General features: G+C 45.3%; 2 protein-coding genes across 2 annotated transcripts in view; one reads left to right on the forward strand and one right to left on the reverse strand.

The window, feature by feature from the left end:
• Positions 1 to 9,475, forward strand: part of LOC118776659 (protein FAM214B-like) — a 16,687-nt gene extending 7,212 nt beyond the window's left edge. The window contains exons 3-11 of the mRNA XM_036527139.1: positions 890 to 1,063; positions 1,777 to 1,972; positions 2,582 to 4,533; positions 5,801 to 5,859; positions 7,222 to 7,321; positions 7,664 to 7,822; positions 8,019 to 8,087; positions 8,303 to 8,502; positions 8,644 to 9,475. Coding sequence (XP_036383032.1) covers positions 2,776 to 4,533; positions 5,801 to 5,859; positions 7,222 to 7,321; positions 7,664 to 7,822; positions 8,019 to 8,087; positions 8,303 to 8,502; positions 8,644 to 8,797 — 2,499 coding nt within the window. The 5' untranslated portion in view covers positions 890 to 1,063; positions 1,777 to 1,972; positions 2,582 to 2,775 and the 3' untranslated portion in view covers positions 8,798 to 9,475. The remainder of the gene's footprint in view (positions 1 to 889; positions 1,064 to 1,776; positions 1,973 to 2,581; positions 4,534 to 5,800; positions 5,860 to 7,221; positions 7,322 to 7,663; positions 7,823 to 8,018; positions 8,088 to 8,302; positions 8,503 to 8,643) is intronic.
• A 4,104-nt stretch (positions 9,476 to 13,579) lies between these two features.
• Positions 13,580 to 22,953, reverse strand: naaladl1 (N-acetylated alpha-linked acidic dipeptidase like 1). The gene is made up of 19 exons (XM_036526811.1): positions 22,745 to 22,953; positions 21,894 to 22,066; positions 20,671 to 20,792; positions 19,887 to 20,006; positions 19,484 to 19,676; positions 19,045 to 19,138; positions 18,780 to 18,884; positions 18,177 to 18,262; positions 17,249 to 17,368; positions 16,643 to 16,728; positions 16,443 to 16,506; positions 16,001 to 16,068; positions 15,458 to 15,549; positions 15,257 to 15,350; positions 15,015 to 15,096; positions 14,420 to 14,593; positions 14,112 to 14,199; positions 13,919 to 14,011; positions 13,580 to 13,757 (listed from the first exon to the last, which is right to left on the reverse strand). The coding sequence occupies exons 1-19, from the start codon at positions 22,951 to 22,953 to the stop codon at positions 13,580 to 13,582; spliced, it is 2,241 nt and encodes a 746-aa protein (XP_036382704.1).
• Between the last annotated feature and the right edge of the window lie 512 nt (positions 22,954 to 23,465).

The raw sequence follows: 23,465 nt of genomic DNA on the forward strand, positions 1-23,465 counted from the left end.
CTGTTGCACACTTGTTGTACGCATCTACATTGCCTCAGTAAATATCAAAGAGCATGAATGGACAGCATGGCAAAATTATAAGTAGTTTAAGTTAAGAGCCGCTGTAATGTAATGTAATGTACAGGGAGTGCAGGAAGGGTGTAAAGGGAGAGGGGCAACCTGGCAATGTGGTAAAACTTTGAGCACAACAGCAGGAAACATTTTCAATACATTAGCACGTGGGCCCTGTAGTAACAGCAGCTGAATATTGGTCTGACTCTAACAGACAGCGATGTGGAATAGGAGTTTGGGAGCCGGAAGGGTAACCAGAAGATGGAATTTCAGGTGGGCCATTACTGCTTTCCCTTGAGTAACATACTTTACCTGAATTACTTCAGCGTGAATGCTTATGCAGGTCACTCTTCATAGGCGTGTCACATGAATACTGTAAACATGAATAGTGTAATCATATTGATCAGATGCCTCAGACATCCGTATGTTTCTCACACTGACCTGCAGTGAGGTCCTGGGAGGATTTTAGAGTGATGGTGGTAGTGTTTACACAGCCGGGGTGTTACAAAGACAGTAGATTTTGTAACACCCCAGAGGGCAGTGTGGGGCAATGGACTGCTTTGAGGAGCAGGGTGGTGTTTTGTAATGTTGTCAGACTCGATGTTATCACAACATGAGGTTGGGCCTGATGGTCTTTCACTATGTGTGAAATGACACTCAGAATTGCTTCCTCTTTTTAAATGAGCTGAACTTCATTTGTCTCAATAGGATTTTTTTATGCCACCAAAGTCCACTGCAGGGAGTTATCAGAGGGGAAGCCACTTGCTGTGATATTGATCTGTCCCAGTCACACCTATTGGTTGACTGTTTGTTTGACGTGTCCCCTCCTCCTTCCCAGTGTTCTGGAATGCCCGTGACATAATGAGGGCCGCGAGTGGAACCCCACGCGAAGACGCCTGGGAGGGGCGTGTCTGGATGATGCCTGTATCGAGGAGGAGCTTGCAGAGAGTCACTTCCTGTCAGCACGCCGTTCCCGCCAGCAAACTGCCACCTCACTGACGACCAGCCTTCGGTGAGTCCGGCTCACAGCGCTTTTCGCCAGACAGATCAGCTAGTGCCTCGTGCTGGATGAATTTGATACTGACTGAAACAACAGGCACACTGTCAGTCAGTCTAGTGCTGAAAGTAAAAACAAAAGCCTGGAACACAGAACTTGAATTTTTTTGGAAAGAAATTCATACATAGGTATCAACTTCACTATTTATATTTGTCTAAGAAACAAATTTCAAGCATTTAAGCATAAGTCTTTAGATCAAAATGTCTTTGAATGCATGTTTTCCATTATCTTTATCAGGTGTGTCCGAGCTTTTGATTGGTACTGTACATAATGTATGAATTCTTCTCTAAGCAGAAGATTGTATGCAGACTTTAAAAAGCTTACAAGTACCTATTGTTTACTGCTATTGTATATAATTAACCTGATCCTTGGTACATGATTACATTTTGAGCCAAATTGCAGTTTAAGTCTTTGACCTTTGGAATGGCATCAGCAGACTAGCCCAAGGGCTGTACCTTTATTACATATTTAGTCCAGTACTCGCAGATACCTGAGGCTTGAATCCAGCCGGTACCAACACCAGAATGGACCTGCAGTCCAGAGTCTATTGTGATTTGTGCTAGAGTGGTGTTTAATTGTGTGGTTCAATGCTGCCTCTTAGGTGCTTGTATGTATGTATGTAATGTATATCAATGAGCTGATGAGTCATGCGGTGTATGTCCCCACAGGTGGTGTGTCCTGGGAAGGTGTTGAACGACACCCCCCTTCTATTCCCGCACTCCTCGCCTGCTGTCTGGGGATGCTGTTTCTGGTTCGGAGAGGCAGCTGCGGGGATGGATGGGCACCTGGGGTAGAGGCAGGGGAGCAGAACTCCACCGTGGGGCAGATGCGGCACAGCCAGGAGAGAGTTGGAGGACAGGAGGGGTAAATACTCCCCAAATACTTTGGCCATTTCCCTACATAACCAGAGAGGGTGCCATGAGATTCTAATCTCACTGGAAAAGGTGTCACACAGTACTGTTGGTGACAGGGACCATATCTAAAAATGTTCTTAACGGAAAATTCAAGAGAGGCAAAGCGTGCAATCTTTGTAATCCTAAAGATGTCTGGTGTTGTATGTCTTGCATGTTGGTTGAGAGACTGTGATCCTTCGTGTACTCACTGATACCTCTACTGAAACTTGGCGGGTATTAAGATTCTGTTTTCCCTAATCTTTGACATAATGCATATACTCACCACAGCATACATACAACTCATCTAATTTATTATCATAAGCTGCCTTGCTTGCCAGTACATGTGTCTGGAGCTATAAGCATAAAATGTTTGAAAAAAAAATGAAAAAAATCTGTTTCAAAATACCCATGATTAAGTGTCCATATATGAAAATGATTAACATGTGTGATAAGTGGCCAGAACTTACATTTGAAAATGGCAGAATTTTCAAATTTAGCCAATCCAGTGCTTTGAAACAACATGCATTCAGCACTGTCTCTCCTAACTCTTCTCCCCTCTGTGTGTGTGGATCTGTTACAGGTGCTGTGCTTCTGTGCTCCCTGTAGGGACGCGTCTCTGTCAGACTGGCAGCAGAGCAGTGACTCTTTAGGCACGAGCACTCTCTAAGCGAGAGTCGCCCTGTGTCAATCTTTTTGCACTTTTTTTCCCATTTGTACATTTTTACTTGACCCTGGTGCACACAAGCAGATCACAATCAGTCGAACGAAGGAACTATGCGACACATTCACGTGGAAGTAGCACGCAAGGATGCCCCGGTGGACCTCCCAGCCCAGGAGGGGGCCCTGCCGCTCCCTGGCGCCCAGAGAGCGGCCGTGGACCCCGGGGCGAGACCGGGGCCTCTGCGACCCTTCGGGGAGGAGGAGATCAAACTGCAGAAGGTGTACCAGCTGTCAATCTTCTCCCAGAGGGGGGGCTACATTGACCCCCTTGACGGACAGCGGGCCTCGAGGCCTGGGGTGAAGAGGGGTCTGGAGGGGGCCCTGGCGAATCACAAGCGCCCCCACCTGACAGGTCAATCGTGTGCCGAGTCATCGCAGGAGGAGGAGTCGGACGGTGACGTGCTGTGCGGCCCTGGACAGCACTTTTCCCACACGGCCGCGAGCGTGATAGAGCACAGAGACTGCGCACCAAACCACAGCCCAAATGGACAGGCAACGCCCCCCCTCCCAACCTCCCCCACCCCCGGCAGACGCCCCGCACTGCACAACCACCACAGACCTGTCCCCGATGCCCAGAGCCCACTCTTCCCTCGGCCTCAGCTCCTAGCTGAGCCACACTCTCCACTTTCCCCCAGGTCCCAGCTGCAGGCCGACCTCCAGAACGCGGCCCTGCCCAGGGCACAGCCCTTCATTGAACTTGGAGCCCCACCCTCTCCCAGATCCCAGTCCCAGACCGATTTCCACTCACCACTGTCCCCCAGATTTCAGCCCCTGACTGACTTTCAGTCTCCCCTGTCCCCCAGATCTCAGCCCCTGACTGACCTTCAGTCTCCTCTGTCTCCCAGATCTCAGCCCCTGAATGACCTCCATTCTCCACTGTCCCCCAAATCTCAGCCCCTGAATGACCTCCATTCTCCCCTGTCTCCCAGATCTCAGCCCCTGAATGACCTCCATTCTCCCCTGTCCCCCAGATCTCAGCCCCTGAATGACCACCATTCTCCCCTGTCCCCCAGATCTCAGCCCCTGACTGACCTTCAGTCTCCCTTGTCTCCCAGATCTCAGCCCCTGAATGACCACCATTCTCCCCTGTCCCCCAGATCCCAGCCCCTGACTGACCTTCAGTCTCCCCTGTCTCCCAGATCTCAGCCCCTGAATGACCACCATTCTCCCCTGTCTCCCAGATCCCAGTCCCAGACCGATCTCCACTCCCCATTGTCCCCCAGATCTGAGCCTCTGGCCGATCTCCAGGCTCTGCACTCTTCCCAAACCCGTGACCCCATGACCCTCGGCCTCTTGCCCAGGACTGAGCCCCCACCAGCGGGCAGAGCTCCAAGCTGCACTCCAGGGCAGCACAGCGGTGAGGACTGTTACAATGAGAGCTTAACAGGGCTCCAGGCCGATCGGACACTCCATCACCTAGGGGACTCTCTACCCACGGACCACCTGGGCCCCAATGAGGCAAGGGACTGGGTGGAAGGCCTAGAATCGTCTCCAGAACGGAGGGCTACCCAGGCGGACTCCACCAACGGCCTCCCCTCCTCAGAGAAGACCCCCTGTGGCCCTCAAACACTCCTCCCAGGGGGCACCACGTCCCCCTGTGGGTCTGGTACCTCCTGCCCTGCCAAGAAGAGGCTCCTGTCCTCCAGCGACACAGGGGACTCCTGCTCAGAGGACGAGGGCCCATCTACCTCCAAGCGGAGCCGCCTGGCACTGCTGGCCCCCGGCCTGGGCCTTGGAGCCTGTCGCAGCACAGACGCCAAGGGCGCCCCCTTCTGGAACCACCTCCTGCCCTCCGCTCGCGAGAGGCCCAAGGTGAGTTAACTGCTGCCACTGAGTCTGACTGGATCTGTGTGGGTCTCATGCCAATGAACGGTTCATTAAAAAGCTGGTTCAGATCAATGGAGGCCTCAGATTCATAATTAGTTGTTTTTATACCACCGAAAGCAGAGTTTAAATTTCATTAACTCACCAGATGTGATGCCACTATCAGGTCAAGCTTGATTTTATTTTTTATTTTAGGGTATTTGATCTCAAACACAATTCAGTGGTTATGAGTGACTGGCTCAGAATTCTCTCATACTCCACCTTGATTTGTTTGAAGTGACCTGTAGGAAATGCAACGAGAGCAAGAGATAGAGCGGTAGAGAGACAGAGTCAGCAAGAAAGCAGTGAGAGGGGGTTGAATTCGAATTTGACTTTAAATTTGGAGGGAGACTTAGGTCATGCAGGGCAGGGTCATATCCGTGCCGGGTCCAGGGCCCAGCTGATGGTCACTGTGGTACGCCCAACGGCAGCCAGGCAACGCTGAGGCAGGCCTAGTCAGAGTGACCATGAATGGCCTGAACTTTGACAGTGCATGTGCATTTGGGGTCAGTCAGTTTCTGCAGGTAAGCATGGCACTGCCTTGCTGTGGGTGACATATGCAGACACATGCAGAAAGAACAACTATTACAGATAAGATAGCTTAGATTTATTGCAGTTCTATAAAATGGGGTGCACATTCACGGGGTGGTTGTGTTTATATTCATTTCTGTCATAACAATACAAAACATTTGCCAAATAATTACTACGCCACATTATTATATTGTCCTCTCTGCCTCTGGGGCAGTGGGTGGTGAATATCATTATTTGCTGTGTGTTATTTTAAGTAATAGGAATTGCTTACAAAAGTTCAGTAAACATATACATATACTGCAGCTCATTTTAAACACACATCATTGTTCCTAACACGGTTTCCCTAGGTGACCTCTTCTTGATTACTCTTCTCTTCATACAGTAATATCCACCACAACTCACATTTTTCCTAAAGAATGCCCTCTGTCACAAATTTCTTTGATGATCGCTGTCTTAAATACTAAAATATTAAGTTTCATAATGGGTACATTATGTTAAAATGATGTGAAAAGTTTGTGACCGTAAGGTCTGAAACATTTTCATGAGGCCAATCAAACGCACCATCCCGAAGCACGGAGCACTGAATGAACAGGACCCGAGCCACCAAACACAGAGCATGTTTAACCCTTTCAGTAGGGTCAGGGTTTTACTGATCTGGCTCTGAACGGGATCCTTTTCATCGCAGAGCGCCACAGATGGCACCAGAGCAGGAAGGAGACTGAGCTGCGGGACCCGGCTGAAATCGTGAGTTCACTTTCACTTCACTTGCTGAAAAAAGCTGCCACTTCAGGGAGGGAACCTACTGTTGCGCTCATGTTTTCTCAGTTTTATTTTATAGTGGTACTTGTATGTAGTGTTTTACCTAGATACACACTTTTATTTAGTGTGTGTAGTATACCTGTATGTAGTACTTTCCACAAGTGCACCCTCTTTCCATGGTAGTTGACTGTTCATTGAACTCCTGGTTTCAGCAGAAGGTAAAATATATGCGAAAGTGAGGGTGCCTTTAAGGGGTCTATGTTAACTAAGTTTCACTGCTATACATGTTTCACACTGAATGAATGAGTACTTTCCAATAAAGCTAGCAGGTTCATGTAATGTATCCCCTAAATTGTTAGCCAGGCTGGGTGCTCCATATTGCATGACAACTCCCAAGAAATGTTCAGTGTCCCAAAAGTTCAAATGGCAGCAGTTATACATCCCTCACTTGTTGTTGTCTGGATACTGACCGCTGTCTCAGGCATGGTCTGTGAACAGGAAGAGTGTTGGGATTCATGAGGCCCTGACTGGATGGAGCCAGCATGTGTCATCAGTGACTCACTGATTTGAACCAGTCAACCAGTGTTCTGCTCTGGACATCAAAGTCTTTTCATTGGTTCACAGTCATACAAGTTAGTGATTGACAGCATAGAGGAGCTCCACCCATTATGTGGTGTGCATGTGCGTGTGTTGGTTACCTAGTAGTATTCCCCACATTCAGTTCACCAGCAGATTTGGATTTCCTGCAGTACCCTACTCCTCCCACAACTCTGGAACAGGCAAGAAGAAATCCTTAATGAGAACCAGTTGCTCAGAGATGTTCCAATGGAAACAGGGTGGAAAAAAATGTATATAATTATTATTGGTCCTCCCCAAAGATTCCTGGCATAAACAGGGATTTCACCTCTACTCTTCTTCCTGTGCAACAATGAATTGCTTACATCTGGTACTGCTGCCATGGAAACCCAGCCGGAGTCATGCACATTCACAGGGGATTAGAGGGAGTAGGGTTTCACAGTGTTGGGAGAGTGAGGCTTTATGAACTCCAAAATGGGTGGAGCTGTCATCTGCAATCAGTGACCTTATGGGTTCACCCAATCATAGTGTTTGGCTATGGAATTTAACGTGTTTTGATTGGTAGCACCTGGTAGCTCCATCCACAGTAGGGATCACGTGGCCACTCTTTTCCATCCCAAGGGCTTCCACTGTTCCTCCAGTTCAGCTGCAGCTCCTTAGCACAGTTACTGATGCTTGTAGGACTGAGTCCGAGCCTCTCTGGGGCTCTCCGGTATGCAGTGAGTGAATGTGCCTTTCTGTCTGTGCTGATTGTCCTCTCTCCCTGTCCAGACGTCAGCTGCGCAGTGGGCGGCGATCGGAGCCCTGTCGCTCTGGGCGCTCCAGCTGGCCCTCCGCCTCCGTCAGCCACGCCCTCCTGGGAAACTTTGAGGTGATGATGTGCATGTCAACGGATCTACCTACTCCCACCCTCTCTTCTCATCCACACAAACACACACACACACACACACTCACACACGCACGCAAGTATGTGCATACACACGCGAATGCACTCACACTCATACTCATACAGATGCCTTTCGTACACTCACACACTCATGTGCACACACACACAAACACACAGAGACGCTTGCACATACACATGTATGCATACACATGTACACTCACACATACAATGATAAGTTGTAGGCCTCTTGGTAGGTTATGAAACGGCATGCAGTGAAAGAGGGGCCTGTAATGTGTGAGTACTCACTGTGTCCTGCTGTCTGTCCAGGAGTCCATCCTGAAGGGCCGCTTCTCCCCATCGGGCCGGATCGAGGGCTTCACTGCAGAGATTGGGGCGAGCGGCTCTTACTGCCCGCAGCACGCCACCCTGCCCGTCCAGGTCACCTATTATGACATCTCTGAGCACAGCGCACCGTCACCCTTCCTGGTAACGCTGCTGTGTGTGTGCGTGTCTGTGTGTGTCTGTGTGTGTCTGTGTGTGTCTGTGTGTGTCTGTGTGTGTCTGTGTGTGTGTGTGTGTGTGTGTGTGTGTGTGTGTGTGTGTGTGTGTGTGTGTGGATATGTATGTATGTGAGTGGTTGTTAGCACATGCCCCTGGTATATCAGCGCTTGTGTTGTTTCAGGGTGTGATCTACCTGGAGCCACTGGGAAAGAAAGGGTACAGTGTACCCAAAGCAGGGACCATCCAAGTGGTAAGAGACTTGTCTCCATTTCTCTTTCTGTTTTTCTCTGTCTCTCTGTGACAGTTTCTGAATCTCTCTCACACTGTTTCTCTCTGTCGCATTCAAATTCACTTGAGCTTCTCAGCATGAGGGATGCAAATACCATATTCTTTTTCTCAGTGTGCTCATAAATGTCATATTTTTCACAGTGAGTTAATTCTAGTGCTTTTCCGCCACCCCTGCAGACCTTATTCAACCCCAACAAAACAGTGGTTAAGATGTTCCTGGTGACGTATAACTTCGGGGACATGCCTGTCAATCATATGACTTTCCTGCGCCATCGTATCTTCCTGGTGCCAGTGGAGGAGGGGGAGGGGAAAGGAGAGAAGTCAGAAGGAGGGGCCACGGACAGGAAGAAGATCCTCTGCTACCTGATACACCTCAGGTGTGCTTTTTATCTCACTGTGTTTTTTCTGTATGCTCCAATATACTTATTCCAAGTCAGGGTCTTATTATTTATTCATCAGCTTCTCACACACTTTCTCTCTGTGCTAGCAGTGAATGAAACTCACCCTAAATCTTTCAGATTCCAGAGCTCCAAATCTGGGAAAATCTACTTGCACGATGATATCCGGCTGCTATTCTCCCGCAAATCCATCGAGGTGGACACGGGGATCCCCTATGAGCAGAAGTCCTTCACCGAGGTGCCAAGAAACCCAAAATACTCTCCCAGGGTCTGAACCCAGCCATTGCTGCTCCCTGGAGGTCATTGCTGGCAGACAGGGGACAGATAGCGACTGTTCATATAAGGACAAAAACACAATAAACCAAGGAAACTTGAAAGACAAACACACACGCACACACATACATCACATCACAAAATTCTCTTTGGTTTCAGTGTTAACATGCATGCCTTGTAACAAAGTCCTCTTCTTAGTGCCATTTTTATAGTTAGAGCAAGTGCCCTTCGTTCTGTCTGCATACCCAACCCCCCAGACTGCAACCCCAGGCTTGGGCCTGGCCCCCTGTCAAGTGGACCAATAACAACCGCACACCCTGAACCAGTCGCTCAACTACACACGCGGCATCCCTCCCCTCTCATGGACTCCCTGCTGTCTGAGAGAGAAGATCCACCACTGGGACATAACAGAGGGGAAATGGTTCCCCTTTAAGAGCCTGGGAATGGGTGAGAGTGCAGAAGGACCGTGGAGTGTCGTTATTTGCGGTTTCACGCAGGAGTAAACCTACAGGAGTCAGCTCTGTGGGGTGGAGTGACCTCACAGGCCACACAAATGAAGGGGTGCCATCATTTGACACACATGCTGCCATGTTGTCCAAACATCTTCCTCTTTGGCGAAGTCCCATACAGAGTGACTCTGAGGGCTGTGTGATGGGATCTACCACTGTTTGTCCCAGCCCCCCCCCGTTGCAGACAGACTGAAGAACTTTGTGCATTAGATCATTCTGTTAACAGTCCGAGCAGTGGGAAAGCAAGCAGTAGTATTTAATTTATTTGCAGATGTCTTAAAGCAATATGCTGCACAGTTAGTGAGTGTGATTTATTTGGGGGGACAGTGTAGAGAGTGTGTTTGTGGAGGGGTGGTAAGAAGAAGGGGGGAGGGGTTCCAAGAAGGGAGGGGGGAGGGCGGTTGGGGATTTAAAATAGGGGAAAAAAAATTGTTTATATTTAAAGGATGAACCTCCGTGACTGGCAAGTAACACCGGTGTCTGGGACTGCTGGGGAAAAAGATCAAACGCTTTGGTTATGGGAGTTCTGTTCATTTGACCCTGGGTGTGATCTTAGTTACTCCCATAGGACATCAATAACAAGGTACAGAAACACAGTGCAAAAAAGTATGCGTGCAATCACAAATCAGTATTGATTGAAAGCATGAAAATTGGCAGTTACCTGACAGGATAATCAGCATGAGGTTAAGGACCTGCAGGCATCAGAAAATATGATCTTGAGTGACTCACCTGCACCCTTATATATGCATATATGTTGGTGGTCACAGTTACAAATGCACCTCCTGGCCTGCCCTTGACTTGTATTTATGCTCCCTGCATATCTGACAATGTTCAAACCTGAGATTGGCAAAAACAGAATCAGCCAAGAGAACAAGCCACAGGGGACCTCTTTTGATGAAACACTTAAACACATAAAGACCAAATAAATCACTTTTTGATTACCAATGTTAACTAAATGAAAAAAAGAATCACAATTATGGATTTTTGAGTACAGGACTAAACATGTCCAAGCGTTGTTTTTGCACATGTTTTCAAAATGTGTTCAAGGAAAATGGTGCTTTGAAATCTGCTTTGACAGTTTTGAAATAATCTGAAATGGTTTATAGATTATTACATTTTCTTTTCAAAATTAGCAATTGAAAGTGATTTATACTGAAAGTGATTGCCATTTACTAGGACCCCATGTTGGTTTACTGGTCAAAATACTTTTCTGTGTGACTGAATACAGCACAAGAAGATAAGCCTTCAATTGAGCAGGTGGTATTACAACACAAAGTCACCTGCACAGCACTGGACATGTGTATTCACAACAGACCTACAGAAGACCCTGATGAATACAGAGTTTGCTAAAGATGGTGTCTCTTCAGTGTGCTATTTATAATGGTCAGGATACAAGCAAGTCTTCTGTTGCAGCGTTAGATCACAATTTGATACAGTACAGAAATGCCCCACATATTTAAGCATGGACATTTGCTTTGAGGCATCTTCCACAAATCTGGCTGCACTTGCATTTGCGAATATGTGTTGTAGAACTAAAGTTTTTGTTTGTTTTTTTTAAGAAGGGGGACTTTTCAAAAAGTGTTATATCTTAGGGTTGCACAGCATAATGTTTCCAAGTGTAGTTCGCTCTGCCTGTGCTTTGCTATTGTGTTGAGCTATACAGGAAACTGGTATTTCCCCCTGTCAGTGCAGTCTGCTGAATTGGTTGAATGATGTTGAAAAGTCTGCTTCACATACATAGAAAACGGGCACCTTTATTCATTTTTGTGACATGGAAGGGTACAGTACTGCACAGCACACTGAGTCAAACACAGCCTGTATAACTAGCAGTGATTTTTATTCTTATTTCTCAGTCTTACCTATCCACAGTTTGCAGGCAGACACCTACACTGCCAGGCTTAGCCAAGACAAACGTGCTGTTTTCAACCGGGAAAGAAAAAAACCCCACCTGTCAGAAATAATCGGAGAAACCTTCGACTTGTCAAAGCAATATTTAAAAGAGCAATCAACACCTTGTCTACTTGGATGTGCCAAATCTGTTGATGTTTTTCAAAGGAGCAAGGTCTGCTTGTGACAGGAGCTTTGTTTTGGAAGTCTTGTATCTCGTCACTGGGTCAGAAATCTGAAGGCTCTCCCACCTGCCAGCTGTCTCCGAACACAAGAACACCCTGTTTTGTTTCAACCTTGCCAAGAGTAAATGCCTGCAGCTGGTCTCTCTCTGTATACAAAATAAAGGTTTCAAAAGAAATGATGACTGTTCATCTGCCTTGTGGTCAGTATTTATTTGTGAATGGTGGACATTGGACTGTAAATGCATCTTGGACTCAGGTGGAACATCAACGGAATAGTGGTCGTTTGGTTTCTTGTAATTTTAAAAGTAAATGAACCGGACCAAATGCACACTTGGAGAAAAGCTTTATTTGGTGGAGATGGATTCCAGCAGCATTTCTGCCTGTGAAGCTTTAACTCGGAGAACTGTTACCGTGATCGGCCTTTTATACCATGAAGTAAATGGCAACAGACAATAGGTTTACACTGTTGCAACATCAACCTATGCTCCTAATGCAAATCAGTCTTTTGATGCTAAAGGCTCCTTTGTCTGGTGGTGGCTGCCAATTTCCCACTCCCGGTTGTATTCTACAATTGATGGCTGTCGCCTGCCTTAATCAATTGCTCTTGGCTCCAACTGTAACGTGGTGCCAGAGGTGTGGAGCTTTCTTTGTAAGTAGGATAATAAGGCTGTCAGGTTCAACAGTTCTCTTATTCTGAACCATGTCTGGTCAGAAGTTACTATAATCTTACAGTTTGGTCCTCAGTGATCCTCAGAATTGTCCTGGTGCAGCAATTAAGGAGTTGGGCTTCTCCACTGTGGGTTGCAGGTTTGATTCCCAGATGAGACATATACCCTTTGTACCTAGGCACTTAACCAAACTTAAGGCTCTATAAGTGTATGTGTGTTATTTTTACATATCAATCTTTTGTAAATAGAAAAGGTGAACTGTGAAAATCATGTCTGCTTAGCAGATACATGGTATATAGCACACTGAGTACAGCAATGCAGGAATATCGCACAGACGCAGACCAGACGTGACATAACTAGATCTATAGCAGTGTTAGGCTAATTGCCACATCCAAAATGTTGGGTTTAGTCCTGGGTTCAAGCTAACAGGGATCTAATAAGATACTGTGTGTGATTTTTGTAAGGCTTTGAACTAGAGCAAACGTCTTCACTTCAAGCTGCCTTAAATCGTACGTCGAACAGAAATGAGTCTTTGCAGAGCAGAGGGCTGAAGCCCCCATGAGAACTCATCAGTGCAGTGATGTAGTTACAGCCGCAAGAGCTAGAGGAGGGAGGACCTCTCCATACATCAAAACCTTTCTGATTAATTATTAATCGCTCACAAATCTGAAGCCCCTTTAGCTGTGACTGCAAATTGCATTCATGGTGTGAAATGTGACTGATCAGATGATTTATTTCTATCTGTGTTTAAGCGCAAACCTGCGGGGAATCGTGTGTTTCATCATCGTCTGCTACACTTTGCATGAAATTAAAGGGAAGAACTGCTGAAGCTTTAGATACTTTATTGATCAAAATGTCAGTTTGTCTACAGATTAAATGTTTTTGTGTCTGTTTTGTTTCAACAGAAAGTGAGCGTTCATTTCAGTGGTTCTGATGGGTTGGCAGGGGAGCTGATGCATTAGCAGGGAAAACTGGCTCCTCACCTTGCCATAGGTCACTGATCACACTCACTTCAACATGAGTCAAATGAATATATCAATCCAAACATTACAGACATTTCATTTACATCCATAAATTAACACTCAGTATGAATTTCCAAAACAATCTTACCAATCAAAATATGAAAATAAAATCATTGAAAACATTCAGCATGTCTGCAGCATGTTATGAAGTTTTGATGTCTTCTCCATATCTGGACGTGTTTTCTTATTATAAAAAGACTGTATATCACACTTATAAAAAACAGCCTGTACTTTTGTATGAGTCAAAATACTAATTTGACATAATAATGCATTTGGTTGTTTCAGGAAAAAAGTCCAGAAAAGTAGATATGGTACAAAATTTTCATTCCTTGACAAATGTTCTGTAAAATATTTACAAAGGAGGTTCTCTGACTTAGATCATTAAAATAACAGCGCCATTTTAAGGGAAGATGGTTTGTCATTCAGATGCTGTGAATATCAATATCATAAACAGGTAGAGACAAACTGTGCGTGTGTCAAGCAGTCTCTCTGTGATAGGAATGGACTTCGTCCTAGATGACCTCCTCCAGGGTGTGGGCAGCGCCCTCGATGGCCTGCGTCACAATGGACAGGTGTTTGTGCACCTGGTCCCAGTCTTGCCGCAGGTCGGTCTCCTGGGCATGGGCAAAGGCGTCGGCAAGTCCCGGGAAGGTGGCCACCGAGGATGACTTGGAGGCCCAGATCACATGCCTGAGGGAGGAGAGAGAGGAAGATCAGATCACCCTGAGTAGTGAAAAGAGGTGAGGGGAGGCTTTTGTAGTACAGAAGGACAGCTGGCTCTGAGGATTGTTTTTGATAGTTGCGGTTCACAGTCCAGAGAAAATAAAAAACACAGAATCCCCATACAGTACCTGAATCCAAATTTGTCAGGGAACGCCAAGGGGTCCAGGAAAGCCCGTTCTAGCAGCATGAGTTGGTCATTGATCCTGCGGACCTTCAGGGGCCTGCCAGAGAACAAGGAGGTGGTTAGAGGAACCTAATGGTGCAAGAGCTCACAGCCATAAGCAACCAGGGAAGGCAGAAAGAAGCCGGGACCTCACTCACGTCTCATTGGCAAGGTCAGACTCCTGGATTAGCTTTTCTAGGCTGGTGGCTGCCGTGCGGAACTTTGTGACAGCGTTCTTTAATGGCTCTGGAATGTGAAACATTTAGGATTCTGTTGGTGGATGTGATGACGGAATTTCTCCAGTGCTGTTTCCATCCTCCCCTGATGTTCACATGCCTGCCTGTGGCTCTTCTCCTCCCTCACACTGTGCAATCGCTTTCCTCCTATCACTCACATTCTCCCTCCTCTCCCATTCTCTCTGTCTGCCCCCTCAAGCTCCACCCAACCCGGTTTCACATGACCTCACCCATGGAGATGCCCTTCTGTGCCAGCCTGTCGTTGAAGTTCTGCAGGGCGGTGCTGAGGTACTGCTCTAGGCTCTCGGCATAGTCAGTGCTGCTGAAGGGCACAAGGAGGCTGTCAGCCAATCGCAGCAACACATTCCCTGCAGTCCTTGCCACAGTCTGGTGGCTGGTGAACCCTGAGCCAGAGAGAGAGAGAGAGATATGCTGTAGCTACCCATTCTGATTAGCTCTGGCTCCTTTGTACAAATGGGCGCTGCATGCCCAGAGACATAGAACTATTAGACAGCGTATACTGTTAGGCTGTATTCAATGGGACATTTAATTCTGATCTCCCATTTTCCCTCACTGAGTGTCTACATTACTGCAATGATTCAAGTTACAATCTGCAACTGGCAAGGTGCCAATTGCTATGTGCTGCATCATCATCCCCCAAAAACATAGATCTTCAGCCATGAGCTCCAGGTAATCATACTCCTCTACATCATTTTTTGATATTTTGTCAAAATCATATCAGAACTTGCATACTCAGTGTCTTATTTTGACCTCAGGAATTCCCTTTATCCACATGATGTAACTGCCCTGGAAGTGATGTCTCACCTGGGTCTATATACTGGGCACTGTAGTTGAAGGTGTCGTAGGCAGTGTGGTATGCAGGGTAGATCCGAGCTTTGGTTTTACTCTACCAGACAAAATAAGACAGCAAACACCAATATTAACCAAGCTGGATTTAATTTCCAGTCTCCATTAAAAATACCAGTAAACAAGCACCAGGAAATGTCCTTTGAGTCCTCATGTCCTGTGTTGTTATTGGTCATGAGGCGAGTCTATATGATCCTCACCCTGTCATACGTGTAAGCGATATCCATGGAGGTGATGCCCAGGAAGTGGATAAAGGCGGCGTAGTCACTTCCTGCCCCAGTCAGAAACGCCACACTGAAGGAGAAAGAGGTGAAGTGGAATTAGCCAATCAAGCCTTTGAGGAGACAGTCACAGAGGAGGATCATGGAAAGTGTGGTGAGAGCTCGATGAGGAGGACGCACTTGGGAACCACTCCGTGGGTGGGGCTGGTCCGGTTGAAATAGCGAATCCAGTTGTCATAAACAGACGTGGGGTTGGATCCAGGTGTCTTCACCTGGAGGTACAAATGATACTCCATAAGTTCTCCAAGCCTGACACTTAACCAAAATAACCAAAAGGTAACTAAAAGGTTTCTGGTTCAGTTCCCTGCTGGAGCACTGCTGTGGTACCATTGGGCACAATTTCCTCAGCAAATATCCATCTGTATAAATTGATAACATGTAAGACTTGTAACCTATGTAAGTTGCTCTGGATGAGAGTGTCTGTTAAATGATGATAATGTGATGTAATGCTTATCCATTGTTTGAAGGTTCTGTCAGTCATCTTTATCATGATGTTTTGTGCACATCAAGTGCACACCATTTATGGCAAAGATGCTTGACAGCACCTCCAGGCAATGGACTAACAAGTGGTAAAACTGCTGGTTACAGTTCTTCCCAGTATTATGACATGCCATTCTATATGATAAATAAATCTTTTCACCAGAGAGGATGGTGGCCTCTCACCTGCTTGGTGGCAGTGAAGACCACACTCTGGGCAGCTGGGGACCCCTGGACCCTCAGGGTGGCATTGGCTATAGCATGGAACATTGATAAAGGAATATCTTGGTACACGAAGTCATGTGGTTTCTCTTCTTCTCAGTTCTTCTAGTCTCTCTTTACATTAAAGCAGCATCATACCTCTGTTACTGAGTCTGAGTTAAGTATTTAAGGGTTTCCAAGCAGTAAGTACAGTGTAATAAAATGTATTTCTGCAATTAGATAATGCCTACATTTTCAATTACACAGGCAATAATGTAAAATATTTCCTTGAATGTAGTGGAACTGCAATTACTATTATTTATTTTGAGTAAATTATGTCCAAAACTTGAAACATGGGATTATAATGTGAGGCTATGGCATATCTGAGATGGCGGTGTGACCAATTGTGTGGTGTCACCACTCTCACCAAACACTGAGATGTCAACATTTATGTAGGCCACTGTGCGATCCCTCAGTTTGCTGTAATATTCCTGCAGGAAAAAAATAGAGGGGTTAAGAACTTCTCCATTAAGAATTTCTCTTTCACTATCAGCCTCCATGCCCCGTCTGACAGGGCAGCAGTATGGCATTAAGTTTGGCTTCCATATTTTCAAATAAAAAAAATACCTCTGTGTATTCAGCGGACCCTATCAGTCCAAACTCCTCTGCCCCCCAGCTGCCGAAGATAATGGATCTACGGGGCCTCCATTTCCCTGCAAAAATCACCAGTCTGTGGTTTGAGTCTGCATAACCCTCATCTCAGGTTCAAATGTTCATTTGGAAGTTAAGACAATTTCTGTACCAGAATTTAAATATGATAAATTGTTTTTTTTTTCTCTCTTTACTTCACTTCTTGCTTTTTTCTCCTACCTGCCCACCTCCACCACTTTCTTCTGCACCTTCCTAGCATCTGGCCTCTGGGAGCCAATACCTTCTGGGGAAAGGGGCTGATCCCATCCCATCCTCAGCCTCAAAGCCAAAGGCAACCCCAGCTGTCCTACTTTTGTAAATCCGATTCCAGTAAGTAAGTTGTGTCATCATGAACTGGATTCCTTTACCAGGAAATTCTTTTCCCTTGTTGGGTTCACAGTTAAGTGATATGGATCATCTGTATGATCACCTACTCAAGCCTCATTTTACAGCGTTTTTAATGTCCCTGGGTTTTGCTCAGTCCCTGTTCTCTGGCAGTTTGAGGGCCTCACAGTTTCACAGCCTCCAGGCTCAGTGTCTTACCTTCCTTCACCATCTTGCCCAGCACCCTGGTGATCTCCAGCATGACTGACGTGCCGCTGCTAGGGTCAATGGCACCGTTCACCCAGCTGTCCCTGTGGTTTCCGTAGATGATGTATCTGTCTAAGAGAACGCACACATACACAAACACTCACATACATATAAGCACAGACATGCCCACTGGTACTAGGTACTACTTTCCCTGGTTTGACAAAAAAGGATGAAAATGGCTGGGAAAGGAACAGCTAGGCGAAAGGGTGTGAAAGGGTGTTGTATGGAGGGTAGGCCTATGGAAAAACCCAAACCAACAAACCCCAAAATAGTGGTATGACGGAGACCTCCCAGTCCAAGGTAGCAAAAGATTAACTCACTGACACTGGGGAACTCGTCACAGGACCATCTCTATTATCTGGGCTCCCCAGCCACCAGAGCCACAGTGGGTTAGATGTTTAGTTTATTTTTATTTAAAAATAATGGCGTGGTGGCAAAACTGACATTCAAGAGGTGACTCAGAAAATGCCATTTTGCAAGATCCAGTGACACAAACAGAACATACAAATGACCTATGGTTGTGGTGAGCCCAAATAAACCACTGTATGCCAGTGTCAATTGATAAAAAAAAACGCCACGTCGGATAAAACCCAAAACAAAAGTGCATGCATACACAAAGAGTGTGTGGTCCTGACAAAATCACAAGCACACACACATCCTAACCACTGCATTTGCTTAGTCCTTCAGGTTCCCGCTTAGCTGTGGATTTTGCATTATTTCAGTGGGACTCGCTTCATCTACAATAACCAAATGTGAGACTTACACAAAAACAGCTGCCCCTTCCACAACAAATCCTAACATTAGGCTTTAATCCACAATGATCGAGAATGTGCCAGAGTGAAATGTGCTATGTGAAACATTTCAAAGAGAATGGACTGACCTGGCTCCACACTGCCTCGAATAATGCCCATCACATTGGACGAATTCCTCAGCTCGCCCTTGTTGTAAATGTCCAGGTTCACATCACTGGAAGAGAGCAGAGGTCTCAGGACCTCAGGACCATTTGCATTGCTTATATTACATACTGATCGATACAACCGGATATTTATTGAAAGTAAGTAATTCATTTTAGGTACCTTGTTCAGTGCACCTGCCTGTCAACCAGTGCTGCAGCCTTTTGATTAAAAAACTAGTTACTTAAACACTACACCACCTGGAATTATGGCCGCTGTAAATATGACTGATGCAAGTGAGCTGAGGCTGTCAAAGCCGAAAGCACTAGGATGATGAACACCTACCACCCTGCACTTCCTCAGAAGATGATAGGCTCCACAGCAGGAAGTTAAGATCAACACAGTCATTTAAAAAAGCAGGACATATGAATGAAGTGCTGTCTTGCATAGATGGAGGAATTCTCAAAACCTACTAGAGAGCTGATTCACATTTTGACCCTCCGTAAGCTTATAAATGATACGCTGTAATGCAAAGTAACTGTTTAAGAACAAAACTGAGCAATCAAAGCAAGCATATGTTATAACTGTACCTGTTATTGAATCTGGATGTGGCTCTGAATCCTGGTCCTCCCACATTGTATGTACAGTTGAATGCCCCATGCCAGTCGCTCGGGGCTGCCGGTCCATCCAGTTCACTGCAACAACCAATAAAATCAGCTGGAATGAGATCAAACCCCAATCACACTCCTGAATGTCCCTTGTGGAGTTGTGTTTCTTGGATGTGGCAATGTTCTAACAAATCATAATTCAGCTCTTAAGTCTGAAATGGCAAAGCAGTGTCCCAAGTCTGCTGACCAGATCAAAGTGTAGGCATCCTCAAACCCGATTGGCTGCGTTGGTATGGGCGGGAGCCCTGTGATGTCAGCTTCTGGAATCCGGTAAGTGTGCTCTGCATGAAAAGAAAAGATGGCAAAATGTACTTTAAGTGCTGATATGTGAGAATATCCCAGAAATCCCATAATATCATCTGAAGATGATCTACTTCTAGAGGCACTCTCTAGAGGCACTCACACAGGTTCTGTTTCAACAAAGGTCAACAAGCATAAAATCCTTTTTGTCCTTAATGAAATCTATTACTTTGTTAAAACTTGTGGTAGATTCTTTTTAATGTACAATGTAATAAAAAATTCCCATTCACACATGCACCCTCCTTCCATATCTCCATGGAGTTTTTTTTTTTTTTTTTTTACAGAGTATCATGTGGTACAATTGAAAGACTGTCACAGGCAGTCACCTTTTGCAGCGAGGTAAGGTGTCCGCAAGTCCCCAAAATGGGTGTTGAATGATCCCCTCTCAACCCCTGATGGTGGCATGTACCAGGAGTGGGGGTAGGTCTCATTTACGTCAGACATCCTGCCATCATTTATGTCCATGGGATCCGTGTACACCAGCACCCCAATCACTCCAAATGGGGCAGCGTTGATCGCCTGGGCAGAAGATGCCAGTTAGCACCCATCAAAATGACCCTTTACTGGCTCAATACCAGATTGTTCACAACTGGCGTAAAGACACACATATTTGGCAATTTGTCTGGTTCATTATGAGATTCATCATGAATGTGGTGCCTTTCTAACCAATCAGTGGCAAGCCCCCATCAGTGACATCACAGTATACTAACAATCAATGAGCTGTCTTACCTTTGCCGCTCTTCCTGCTCCTCCATATCTTACAATGGCAATTGTGCCTGCCAGGTTCATGGTAGAATTCAGGAACTCATAATCGCTGACCTTGCCCTGGTTGGCATACACAAGCTTCCCCTGTACATCCAAGAACAAGTCAATCAAAAGACACATAACAAAACTTGTGCAACCCTCCTTACCACATTTAGATTACGAGAATGTCTATTAATGAAGCCCAGCATTGTCTGTCTCACACCTGGTATCTCCTTTGGCTGTTTCTCATGATAATATTTGCTGCATCATTTTATTGAGTGTCACTCAGTCCAACAGGGATCATATCTGAACGTTATCTGATTATATGCACCAGAATGATCTTTATCTGAAAAGACTTACGGGATAGCTAATTCAATTGCTCACTTTCCTGAGCTGGGAAGGTCAATGTGCCTGTATGACGTTTTACAACATGAGATAACACGTCCCTCTTTTAAGGTGGATATGAAAGGTTATGGCCTTACAGCCGCCAGTCGTAAATGCTCCTTTCAAACAGCTTTTGTTAGGCTTCAATGATGAGATCAAACAGATAAGAAATATGTTACATCATTCATTATGGAAACTGATAAGGGGTAAACAAAACCACCTGTGGGTCTTTGGTTGTAACTAGATAGATTAAAGTATTTCTTTAGGACTTTTATTTGGCATGGCTGAAGGTGCTGTATGCCGGCAAGTCATTTGGGTGGTTGTGCCTGGTGATGTATGAGTGGAGATGTACAGTATTCCCTTAGGTGCTCTAGTAGTAGGGTACCTTCGGGTGTCCAGCAGGAGCATACGCTGCATAAGGCTGGACCACGTCTGGGTGGCTCTGGTCAGGTTCATAAACTTTCTCCTTTTCTCTCGCCGTGAAGAGAACCTCGGAGGTGGGGGACACTTTGACACACATCACAGGGCAAAATGACAATTGCGATAAGAATGATGTTGTGTCATTAAACACCTGAGAGTGAATGTGACATAAAACGTCACAATAAGTCCTTACATTCTTATTGCTGGCAATAAACATGTTTTTATTTCTAGCTGGTTGGTCATTCTCATGGTGTAAACATCTTAAATTAGAAATCAGCTTAAATTTTAAACACCTCAGATTCCAAATACTGATAGCAAATGGTATTTCACACAAACCCTGGCAAAATTATCAAATGGTCAACATGACTTACACTCATAGACTTTCCTGTGAAATAATGTTAACATTTATAGCTTAACTGCACAATTCAGACATCTTATTGCAGAAAGCATATACCATCAATACGTATCTGCACATGGGCATGTATCATTTATAACTCATGAATGAGGACGCTTTGGTGGTGGTAGAGGACACAGTTAACCCCTGTATTCAGACAACGTTCTTTAACTTTGATTTAAGAAAATAAATGCTTTTTCTCTTTATTCAATTCAAACAATTTATTCGTTTTGGTGATTTCTGAACTCACTACCAAAATGAAAAAGATAATATACTGAGAATGTATTTTAGAGAATATATTTTACCTCAACCAATATATTTAAAATATGTGAATTTTTGCATAAAATATGTAAAGTATCACCATTTCAGTATATTGTGATTATTTCTGAATTGCACCAATATATTTTAATTGTATTTACAATATATTATTGGGCTAAACAAAATATTTGTCAATACACTACATGTAGTTTATTTTCATTATGGGTAAACAATTTGGGAAGTAATACTTGCATTTCGTTTTAAGTTAAGCAGAAGGACAATTTTTGATTGAACTCAGGGCACAGTGAATAGTATGAAAAATACTTGTTAATGAAGCATCTTTTAAAAACGTGTATGTTCTGAAATAAGCGTAAAGTACACAGAGTTGATCACAGCAGTCAGACATTGTCAGTGCGACTTAAGACAGAATCCTTAACAAAGGAGCAGTCACAGAGTACTTCATTTACATCAGTTCCCAGCATGCACAGTGCAAAAGGAGAGAACACGCTGACAGCAGACGCACATGCCGCACTCACCCACGGTCACCTTGTTAGGTGTGGTCTTGTTGGGAAAGGACAGGTACACCTTGTACTCCTCCCTCCATGCATCGTCCAGGCCGGTGTCGGGGTCCTGCCACCGCTTCAGCATATACTGCACCGTCCTCTCGTCCCCCTCCGTGGTGGCCATGTGGGGGGTGCTGGTCAGCTCCCTGAGGGAGGAGGGGAGGGGAGGCAGCAGATAAAACTCACACAGGGAGCACAGAGGAACGTCTCACATTCAAAAGGCACACACTTCAAACTTTACATCTGGTGCACGTGGCTGTCTTTCAAGTATGGTCATTCAGGGTAAGCTCAGAGTATGGTCAATTCATTGAGGGTATCATTCAGGTATATCAGCGCTGAAATGGATGTGAAGTACAGAGAATTAATTATGGAAATGTAATCAATCATACAATCAATCAATGCAATCAATCAATCAATGAGTCATGCTTCCATCATGGCACAGAAAACAATGCAAGCTATGAGATAAAATTGAAACATAGCATTGATATATTGCACTAATTTGGCGATTTATGATGTGCCACCCTTGTCTATAGTGTTGCTTTATCAGACAGAACTGGACACAAAATAGATAGATAGATAGATAGATAGACAGATAGATAGATAGATAGATAGATAAATAGATAGATAACGTCACATATTCATGTCATTATAGTATTCTTATTGCAGTAAATTATTTGTTATTATGATGCTTGTCTGTCTGTCTACCTGTCAGATTCTTATTCCATCCATCTAAACATAGTACAGTGGGTAAGCAATTAAAAGGCATAATTCATGGCAATTCCTAACACTGTGGCACACCCCACCAAGAGCTGTGTTGCAGTCACCTGAGGTTCTCCCGTATCTGAGCATTGTCCACCTCCGTGATGAAGCGCTCGATGAGGGGCTCATCCACGTCCCGGGACACATCCCTCAGCCACTCCGGGGTGGACTCCCCGCCCTTCTGGATGGCAAAGTGCCCCAGCAGCATGCCCACGGTGAAGACAGCAGCCCCCAGGAGCCCATAGAGAAGGACCTTTTTCAGTATGCCTCCCATGCTGCCCAGCCTAGCAATTGACAGAGCTCTGTGGCTGAGACTCCAAGTCTTTTATTGGAGAGGAAACGCAGTTCTGACAAAGTCCATAAAAACCCCAACCCCGACAACAGGAGCTCATCCCCACAATAAAGTTTACTGATTAATGATCTTCGGAGGCAGGGTCGGACTTTACCCCCACACTGACCCCCCCAAAAATGTTATGCGAATATTACACACAGCTGTCGACAAAGAAACAACCCAATGACGTGCAAAATCAAGCAAAACTGTACCTGAATTGTCAGGTATGCCATGCTAGGAAAAATATTTTACCTGATTTTTCCATTGCGATTGTTTAAATATTTTCAAAATTTGTCTTCTTTATGAGCTACTTTGGTAAATGTTGACCACTATTGTGAATAATAATGATAAAAATCCTGTTCATGCTGTCACTATTATTTTGTGTGGTCAGTAATACTACCACATTTTTGCACTTGGACCAGCACTTGGACCAGCCTCGGTCCAACTTTGCCTAA

This window comes from Megalops cyprinoides, chromosome 4, assembly GCF_013368585.1.
Source record: "Megalops cyprinoides isolate fMegCyp1 chromosome 4, fMegCyp1.pri, whole genome shotgun sequence".
NCBI lineage: Eukaryota > Metazoa > Chordata > Actinopteri > Elopiformes > Megalopidae > Megalops > Megalops cyprinoides.

Coding starts and splice junctions, on each gene's coding strand:
- naaladl1 (XM_036526811.1), bottom strand. CDS start 22,953: ATGGGAGGCATACTGAAAAAGGTCCTTCTCTATGGGCTCCTGGGGGCT. Junction 19,677..19,886: donor GAGCAGGAAGAGCGGCAAAG/GTAAGACAGCTC, acceptor TCTTCTGCCCAG/GCGATCAACGCTGCCCCATT. Junction 19,139..19,483: donor ACCTTACCTCGCTGCAAAAG/GTGACTGCCTGT, acceptor CTTTTCATGCAG/AGCACACTTACCGGATTCCA.